Raw genomic sequence first — 10,258 nt, forward strand, 5'->3', positions numbered from 1 at the left:
CTTCACATTGCCCCACCACACATGAAAGCCGTGCCGCAAAGAGAGCACACAACATTGCCATCCGACTCCTCACTCTTGAGCAAGTGACATCACAATCTGTCAAACGCTGCACAATAAAAATGTTTCTTTTATAATCTGGCTTTCCTTGTTCTGAATCAAACTGCCCGTTACGATGAAAATACTTTTTTTCCCCGTTTCACATTCTCTAAATGGAGGCGGACTAGCAAAGTGAAATTGAAATAGGGCACATGTAATCCACCCTAACTTTGTTTTAAACCTGTTTACACAGGTTTGTCTGAATGCATGTGTGAAACGTCCCCCCCCCCCCCCCAAAAAACGAAACAACTCCATCAAGTTGTTGTGTCAACATAGTGTGCAATTTCACTGCTGCGTGCAGCTGAAAAACGGTGTGGTCGGTTTGTGCAAGCAGACTTTTTTCTTTCTTTCTCTCGCTGTCGTCCTTGCAGGCCAACATTTATCGTTTTTTTTATCTCCACAATCAGGCTCTCACCGAGCTCAAGCATCAAAGTTCTTAGTAAGAGCAGCTGAGTTATCCGGTTAAAGATAAACTTGCACCAGAGCCCACTTCCTGGAATCGAAGGCTTTTTTTAAAAAAAGAAGGGGAGGCGGGGGGGAGTCTGTCGCCAGCAACCAATGCGCAAGGCGGGCCAGAGGGCCGATCCTCAACGGTTCAAATTACCAAAAGTTCAAACTGCAGCAGACTGGTTTGCACAGGTAGCTATGAGATCAAATGACAAAACAAAACAATTCGTTTTCTCCTCACTACAGTTCTTTAAATGAAATAATTTTGACCGATCTTCGTTATGGTGCTCGATGGGAAGGAGTCGCCAATGCACTTTCAGCCGTTTATCAAGCAGGACCACACACAGAACGAAAAGCCGCGCAAGGCACGTGTAGCACAAGTCGACCACACAAATTCAAAAAAATGAAAGCACTCGCAAGGCGCATGGAGCAGACGAACACCGATAAATACAAAATATGAACCTCACAAAGGTGCAGATTAAGCACGTGGTCAACGGAAGCTGAGAGCGGGAGTCAGAGGCTCATCACTCATTAGGCCACACCCCTTAAAGGCATACATCGCACAAATATCGCAGTATTCTGTCTTCAATACACTGAAAGCAAGCTTCTTTTTATTCTTCTGTTTTTGTACTTGTATTTTAGTTCACCTTCATTGAAAACATGGTTCACCGGCATTTCAGTCCATTTCAATATGAAAAATTTCTTTGAAATAGAGTTAAACTCAAACTGAAAACGAATTTAACAGAAGGTACTAACACATAAGGAGAAAAAATTCTACATAGTTATTGGGGGTGGGGGCGTCAAGTTATTCCGAACGCAACCTTTGGAAGTGTGTCTTAAGATCTAAAGTGAAAAAACGAGTTCCAGCCTGATGACAATCGTTCAACACCGCCCACGGGAATCACAATGTGAACTATGCGCTCGATTGTTTGCAAGAACCGCGCCTGCAACGCTCCCAGCGCTGCAATGCGGCTCGAGCGACACTTCCTGTTTGACGCTCCCGACTGTTAAGACGGCTTTTTATTTCCATGGCTGCCAACAAGCAGCGAGTGCTAGGAAAGCCACGAGAAATGTTTGTTTTACCTTTTTTTTTGCCTAGATGAGCTCTACAAATGGAGTAAAATGGAGTGCACAAAAAATAAAATCATTGGTAAACAATGGACATCTGCCAAGGTGACAGTCGAAAAGGGCAAATACTACAGTGGACAACTCATCAGGTTATAAACGGTGAAGGGTGAATAAATGAGTAATTTACAACAATTAAAAAATATATTTTAATTTAACCTGTGTTACATGCCTAATCTAGACCACATTAAGCCTAACTGCCACTTTTAGGATGTCACGATAATGTCATTTACGTATTTTTGAGACGCCTCATGGAAGCTGTGGAACGTCGTCACCCGAGATTCACATCTGACACGGAGGCGTTTGACCAAAAGTACAGACCACGGTTTCGACTGAGTCACTTCTGGTTTGCGGTGTCCGAACTCTGGCCCACACAATGGGGGCGGATAAGGCAGCAAAAAATGAGTCACAAGATAGCGATCGTAATCTTTTACATACCAGGCAAGATGAAATTGAAGAGTCTCGCAGAGTTATCGAAAAGTCCTGTTAGAGACAAGTCTCTTTAGAATTTGGATGGTGGCAAAATTCAATTTTCAGTTCACAACTTTGATTGGATTCGATTACATTTTTTTTAAACAAATTGAATGACTCATTTGAGCACTCGGGGTGTTTTTTACTTTGACATCTACATTTTTTTGCTACAAACGGTAACTTCTTGCAAAAGTCAACTGGACTCTTTGTGGTTAAACTTTTTTTTTCTTGTCTGAAATAGGTCAAAAATAACATTATGCTGTGTCAAAGTGTCACAACACCATCGAAGTCTCGCGGGCTGTCTCACGAGGACGCAAACTATCACAAAATGAAGTCCTGGCAAAATGAACTTGCAAACGGTCTTGTCTTCGCAACAGATTTTTTTTTTACAAAGTCTCGAAAAATTCCACCGTGGCATTTTTTGTTGAAGCTTCTCGAAACATGCCGAATTACCTGAAGCGCAAAAAAAAAAAAAATCTGGCGATACACGTTTGTTTTTACGAGTTTGGCAAGAGACTTACGAGATGCGTTAAAGACGCCTCACGAATTACAAGACCATCAAAGACTCAAAATACATCTCACGAGGTTATGTCGAAGTAACAAGTCTGTTTTTATGTTGCGTCAATCAGCCCAGCGAAACTCATTCAGTGCAGGCCATTTTTAGACTGTTTTTTACACGAACGCTTGGGAAAGAAATGATAACCGAGTAGCTGGGATCAAATGTGCGGAGTCTGAAAAGACACAAATATGGCTTTGGGAGTGAATTAGAAAGCTGCTGGAATTATGATGCCATGGGCAAAGCTGAACTCGAGAACACGTTTAAATGAAACGAGGTCGCTGCCAGATCTTCAAATCCACATCAGCCCCCTCCCCGCCAAAGATGCTGCAATGCGCCTCCTTTTGTTGCTCCTGAATGACGCAAGCATTCCTGCCATGTTGCCCACTAAAGACCCCCTTTCCCTCCCACCATAATTTGCCTGCCAGAAGCAGACTGCTGCTGGAGTAACCAAGCCCGTAGATTTCACTGATCATCACCGTGGAGACAACAGACTTCCAACTCCTCTTGAGAAACGTGTTTTGCGTTGCCACCCGGGACAACTGCGAGGATCTGAACAAACATGGGAGGAGTAGATGTTCCCGGGCGGACATAATGTCACGTACCACGAAGCCGTTATATAATTCTGACGGATGTGGGGTGCAGACAGTGGGAGGGATCTTGTTTCTAAGAAACAAGTGTTGCGGTGCGATAAAGGGGAAGTAGAGCGAAAGTGGCGCGAGGGTGACAAAAAGGAAACTTCTGCATTTACAGAAATTCCCTAAACAGAAAGACAGCATGAACAAAAACATATTGTGTTACTTTTATTTTTATTAACTAATAACCCTATACATTCTCCTGGTGGTTTACACGTGGGCCCGTGCCAGCGCCCTTGGTGACGACCCCATCGCCTGCAGGCCTTCGTTTCTGTGACGCACTTTGAGCTCAGTCCTTGAAAAGCTTCTCACAAGAAACTCAAAGGGTCCAGGGCGCAGTACTTCCCAACATTCTGCAGTGCTTCGGTTCCTGGCGCTGATCTGACTCGAGAGGAAGCACCGAGCGGCACCAATGCTAATGTTCTGCGCTCCACTCACAAAGCTGTATTGTTCCGGAATCAGACTAATGGAAATGAGCTTCACCGTCACTATGCTGTATATGGAAGATGCGGCTGGCGCTTCCTACTAAGAATTTTCACGACTCCACCAGTGCGGGGAAATGTCCACAAAAAAAAAAAAAAAGGCGCACAATCAGGGTGAATCTTTTACAAAGTTGCATAGAAACATATTTTAGATCTAATAGAAAAAATAAATTTCTTTGAAAATTAAATAATGCTAATTACTGGACGAAGTCAACCCGTGAAAAGTAGACGTGTCTGCACAAACGCTTAAGTCATACGTAGGAACACCAAACTGCCATAAACAGTGACTTTGCCTCAATTTCCATCTTTTAAAGTCCGAGGGGAACATCTGCGATGCTTGTCCGGATCAGCATCAACGTTGGTTCAAATATCGTCTTTAAAGTCCGACAAATTCACCTGATCAACAGGGCCAATGTGGCGCCAATGCCAGCCACTCCAGCAAAGGCCATTAATGTGTTCCTCACTGTAGACTCAGGATCCACTTCCCGAAAGAATTGTACAAAGCCATCCTAGGGGGGGGGGGGAAATAGATACATCAAAGGGATGATTAGTTGTGGGGTGCGGAGGCTGCTTGACACGTAGACTTCGTAACGTTACACAATCACTTTACAGTCAGCCATGACTCACTGACTTACCCAAGACTTGTTTTTCACCAGCCAGTTGCGCTGGTGCGACAGCAGATACGAAGAGATCTCGTCGGCCACCGGCTCCACACAGTGGGCCCGGCCCTTTTCTTTCAGGTGCTGGGACACAATGGCCCCAAAGGCCACCAAGCTGGCCACGCGCCCCCAGTTGGTTGTCCCATCCGAAAACATGCTCTTGGCCACTTCACTGACAAAGCTCACGTTGTCCCCTCGGTCATCCAGAGACAGTTTGTTGATGATACCTGAAGGAAATATGGAGGTGTCATTAACTTAAGTGCACCATTCTGAATGTTCATCTTTCATTGTACTTTTTGCTGCTCGCTCTTAATGTTATCATCTTGTGTCAAGAATGTCTTTCAAGAACATTGAAGAGTATTTGCCGATGATACCTGGGAGTAACTAAGTCCTAGTCAATCAAACTGATCTTTTAATGTCTTAATTATTTCAAGAAGCATGCCCACTCTTTTCATTGATAACTTTTCCACTGTACACTTTGTTCCTCATTTGTTTAATGTTCCCATCTTCCGTTTGGCAAGTTGTCCACTAGGCTCAGGATATTGAATTTCATGTGCTGGTTATGATATCTTGAGCAAATAAAAGGCCCAGTTTAAAAAAAAAAGCATAGCACCCGTGACTTTACTCGTTGCCTTACTTTTTTTTTTGCTTTCAAATTACAGCCGCTGGCTTGAGGAAACAGGTTACACCCAAAAGCCTCAGAAAAACCTTTAAAAGTTTGTCGACAACACCTTTGGTAAATACATGGCCTAGTTTACAAAAGTGTTCTTTTCATAATCACCTTCGTTTCCGGAAACGTGCTCTCATTATTGGCGTCTTTCTGAACGACTTTGCTGCTACTAAATCTCATTTGTTGAAACGTGCTGCGATATAGTACGTGTGATTGTCGTGGCCTGTGAATTATATAAAAAATTCAATGCACCTGTAAAATTATTGACGAGTGCTAACCTTTGGAACAATATGTTCAAGTACTAACCAAGCACGTCTTCCTGGTTATGAGTGTAAAAGATGGCCGCCGAGCAAATAGCACACGTCACGAAAGAAAATGAGGAAAAGAAAGAGCCACTCACCATTGTACTTGTACTTGTGCTTTTCCAAAACCTTTTCGACTACTCTTTTCATGGTCGAATGTGCCTTGCTTTCGTTCCAGCTAGCAGTCGACAGGCCGGTAAAGTCTGTGAGAAAACGTTTAATGAGGCCCTTGGTCTCGGCGTCCAGCACGTCGTTGCGGCCGTCGCCGACGAGCGAGTCCTGGGAGTCGGGGGTACTCGGTGGTGAGTCGTCGTTGCTTTCCACATCGAATTCGTCGTGGCTGTTGTTGCGGTGGTTCATGGTGGCTAGTCCGCCCTTGCATAGAATTTCCAAGGGTCGCGGCTTGTTGCCGTTAACGGCGCCCAAGGTCGCCACAGCCCGATGAACCTGAGGCGGCGATTTGGAGGCGACGGAGGGAGAGTTGCATTGCATTGAGCCTTCCCCGACTCCATTTTGTGGAAGCATTGGGCGGCCTTGAGGCGTCAGAACGTGGCTTGTGGTCTGCCCCATACTCATCTTGAAGGTTGCTTTTCTTCTTGTATTTTCAATGAAAGTGCGGTGAAAAAAAGTACCCAAGTTGTACAAAAGCTAGTCTTGACTCTAATTAATCTCCCATAACTGCCTCGACGTTGGAAGGCGAGACCTACTGCCGCTGGTGCGGACATATATAGTACACAGAGATACACGTCATTGCGTGACGCACATTTATCCGCCCACTTCCTCTATGAAGTATTTATCAACTCTTTAAAAAAAAAGAACATTTTATCAACTATTAAAAAAAATCAACCACATTTACGTGATGATTTTTTTCCATTTTTTAATCTAGGCTTCTTTTTAAAAAAAAAACTCATTCTAAACCCTCAGAGGTAAAAATGTGAACATGTTACACTGGGATTTAGATCAGGGGATGTCGTTCATATTTGTCACCCCTCAAGGCCTTTTTGGGATTAGAGGCTATAATAAATACATTTGACGTGACTATTATAGACTAAATTTCTTTAGATATAGGCTATGTTAGGAATGTCAAAAACTACTGTCAAACCCAGTGCAATCTATCTTTTTTTTCGCTCCATTTTGGCAATCTGCTTTGTACATTGCATTTTACACTGGACTTTTCATATGCCGTGAATACATTTTTTCTTAATCAATGTTCCAGAGGGAGACATAACTGTCTCACAACACAGGATTTTGTCAAGACAACGTGACTCACTGAAGTTTCAAGACGTTCTGTTCTCTATTTTCAAATAAAAACATTCCATTCATTTTTGCCAAGTTTGTGGTTAGTGAGTCGGAGACAAACACATACATATTTGTTTAAATATAGGCTATGTTAGGAATGTCAAAAGCTACTGTCAAACCCAGTGCAATCAATCTTTTTTTCGCTCCATTTTGGCAATCTGCTTTGTACATTGCATTTTACACAGGACTTTACAGCCAGTATAGCTGTGAGACAAATAAGGTTTTCTTCTTCTTCTATGATACATTTATACCAATTCCATTTCCCCGTACTTGTTTCATATGCCGTGAATACATTTTTTTCTTAATCGATGTTCCAGAGGGAGACATAACTGTGTCACAACACAGGATTTTGTCAAGACAACGTGACTCACTGAAGTTTCAAGACGCTCTGTTCCCTATTTTCAAATAAAAACATTCCATTCATTTTTGCCAAGTTGTGAGTCAGAGACAAACGCATTGGAAATGAAATTTTGCCTCCCCCGAGTGGTTGATGGTGGTAAGTTCTACTTGGATGAAGTCTGCATTTAAGTCCTTTTCGTTGACACCGAAAAAAAGGAGAAATTATGAACATTGGTTGAACGCATTCTAATCATGCTTCACCTTTGTCCAAATTTTTAAATTAATGTACAGCAAATCCAACAGGTTTTGCCAGTGTATATTTTTGCTAATGTAACCTCTGCTTTTAAGGTTAGATAAGATATCTTATATTTGTCCCACGTGTTGTTAACGTGGTTTCCAGTTTAACTGTAGCAGTTAATACAATGACAATAATTCCACTCCTACTATTAACAATGCTATAACTGTAGCATCATTATTACGACAAAACCAGGGGTGGGCAAACGTTCGATTTCTAAAATGGACGATGGACCAGGTGATGACAATATGCGACAAATAAAAACAAAATAGTGAAATATCTCAAAATGTTCATTATAATTATATAAAACAATCGATATTGCTCATATTTTAATCAAACAAAATCATTATTTGTAACGAATATTTTACGTTTTATATAAACGTACTTATTGTGATTATATATGTACCACCTTGGCTAAACTGTACAAGTAGAGCCGCAAAGCATGATACTGCCACTACCTGGTGTATTTTGTTCTTTGTGTGTGCATGAACATTTGCCATTACGTGCGGTTAACATTTTGGGGTTAAACGGACATTTGAAACAGTAGCAAGTGCGTCCTAACTCTTTCACGAGTCTGAATGTGCGAGTCTGAATGTGATTGGTTCATTCTGAACACACAATCACATTCCCATTTGTAAATAGGGCGTGAACTCCATCATCCATCTACTTTGCGCTTTATCATCACAAGAGTCGCGGGGGCTGCTGGAGCCTATTGCAGCTGTCTTCAGGCAGTCGGCGGTGGACACCCTGAACCGGTCGTCAGCCAATCGCAGGGCACACAGAGATGAACAACCATCCGCAACTCACATTCACACTTACAGGAAGGTCGTAGCAGGGATTGACCCCACGACCTATACCCTATAAGGTCGGCACACTAACCACCGCGTGAACTCTCCGTTCATTTTTATTTATTTAAGAGTTGCACAAGTTATAGGCCATATTAATGGAGGAACAAGTTTTGAAATGGTTTATCTTGGCCTCATCATTTAGATCACAAAAGCTAAATTGAACAAGGGTGTGAAAATTTGTTATGTCCACTACACATAGTTTTATGTTGTATAAACAAGCCTAAAAAGGAAATATTCCATGTTCGTGGGTAGATTTGTTTCACTGTGTGATCAGGGATGTGATTCTTCATCTGTAATTAGCAACATAGACTAAATAAAACTGAATTGCCTGGTTCTGTCAGTGAAGAAAAATAAAATGACACTTGATTCATGTGAAATTTTATTTCAAATACTGGCAAAAAAACAAAAAAACTTTCTCCATGACTATCCACAGAAGATCAACATTCCAAGCACATTGTGAAGTCCTTATTCCCGTGTTTACCACGCGTTCTCCTGTCATGTAAACTTTTTTTTTCTCGGAATATATTTGTCCTTGAAGCATGGAGGCCTCTGGTTTCCCTGCAGTGATGCCAAGCCAGGGTGATTTTTTGTGTGTGTGTTTGTTTCATATATTTTTGTATACACTTGTGATAGGAGAAGAGAACACAACAAGAACGGAAATCAAGGAGATGCTCGTTCATGATCATATTTACATTCGGGTACATGAGAACTACCCCGTCTGAAACAAGCCCGTCACAACTCCCATCGTGGTCGCTTATCACCCTCAATTTCTCTCTAACACAAGCAACACCGAGATGTTTAGCTGGCGTTCAGTAACGTCAAGGCAAATTCCACACATTTTGGCCTGTGTCACGGCACAGAGAGAAGACGCTGCCACCAGCAGCATTTAGACAAGATGAGTCTCACACACACACACACGCACACACACACACACATTCACACGAGTCTATTTACAATGCATTCACATGCATGTGCACCACCAATCGAGAAACTAGCAGGCTGACGAAGTTTGGAAAGCCATTTGGGAATTTGGTTGATAGCCTTGATGGAACATCTGACATTTTTTTTTTCTTTGCAAGGACTTGTTTTGTACCGAGGCAAAACTGTATTAGTTGGTCGCTGCGTGCAACTGGAACTACGAGTGACATTATTTAATTGTACTAGTTAACCGATTAACAGCCATTGACGGTTTTTATTTGTCAACTAAATATCGACCGTTGGCTGCCATTGACCGTGTGCGTTTGTGTGTGTGGTCAAGTATATATATATATATAGCAACCAAGTACATTTTTCAACAGGAAGGCATTAAAAAGGAGGTCCCTTAAGCTTGTTTGTGAAATTTAAGTTTGTAAACCACGGTAATGACACAACTCTGTTTATTTTGTTATGCTTTGTTACAGCTGCCGCTGTTGTGAAAGCGCTATATAAATTAGCATGTATTGTATTTTTTTTTTTTACAATTGTCTTGTTTTGAGTTGAACTCAGCACAGCTTTTAAGCTGAAGATAAAGATTACGGGGTTAATATCGGTTTGTCATGGCAATGACAAAGTCAAACAAGTATAGTCATTCTACGCATACATGAAATTGTCTTACTAGAGACCAGAGAGCACTAGTGTGTGAACCTCAAGGTGGATACCAAGGATGTGACCTAACCGCTCAAACAGCTTTCCAAATTCAATGCGGCTCACATACACGTCATGACCAACAGTGCGAATGTTCCCTGAAAGGCTCGTCCTCAACGTCATGCACTTTAAATTCAAACTTTGTCAGGACTGCAGAGCGGCTTGACATGCTCGAGGAGTCTACGATGCGTCACGACACGTCGATGTGCTCTGCTGAGAATAGGCGTGGGTGTGTGTTGCGCGAACCCCTGCGGGAAAGCCGCGGCCTACTTTCATGAAGCAAAGCTGGACTTGCTGCCTATCAGGTTGCGGACACGCCAGCGATTATGGAAAGCAGTTGGAACTTTTATTCGGCATCCTCAAAACCCAAATTTCAAGTCCACATAAGAGTCTGCTCTTTGACCTGGTCTA

At 42.3% G+C, this 10,258-nt stretch overlaps 1 protein-coding gene across 1 annotated transcript; it reads right to left on the bottom strand.

Moving 5' to 3' along the window:
* Window positions 1–3,489: 3,489 nt before the first annotated feature.
* mcl1b (MCL1 apoptosis regulator, BCL2 family member b) lies at window positions 3,490–6,161 on the bottom strand. Its single transcript, XM_052066502.1, has 3 exons — window positions 5,542–6,161; window positions 4,448–4,698; window positions 3,490–4,321 (listed from the first exon to the last, which is right to left on the bottom strand). The coding sequence occupies exons 1-3, from the start codon at window positions 6,017–6,019 to the stop codon at window positions 4,205–4,207; spliced, it is 846 nt and encodes a 281-aa protein (XP_051922462.1). The 5' UTR covers window positions 6,020–6,161; the 3' UTR covers window positions 3,490–4,204.
* Window positions 6,162–10,258: the final 4,097 nt, after the last annotated feature.

Source organism: Hippocampus zosterae, chromosome 5, assembly GCF_025434085.1.
Source record: "Hippocampus zosterae strain Florida chromosome 5, ASM2543408v3, whole genome shotgun sequence".
Lineage (NCBI taxonomy): Eukaryota > Metazoa > Chordata > Actinopteri > Syngnathiformes > Syngnathidae > Hippocampus > Hippocampus zosterae.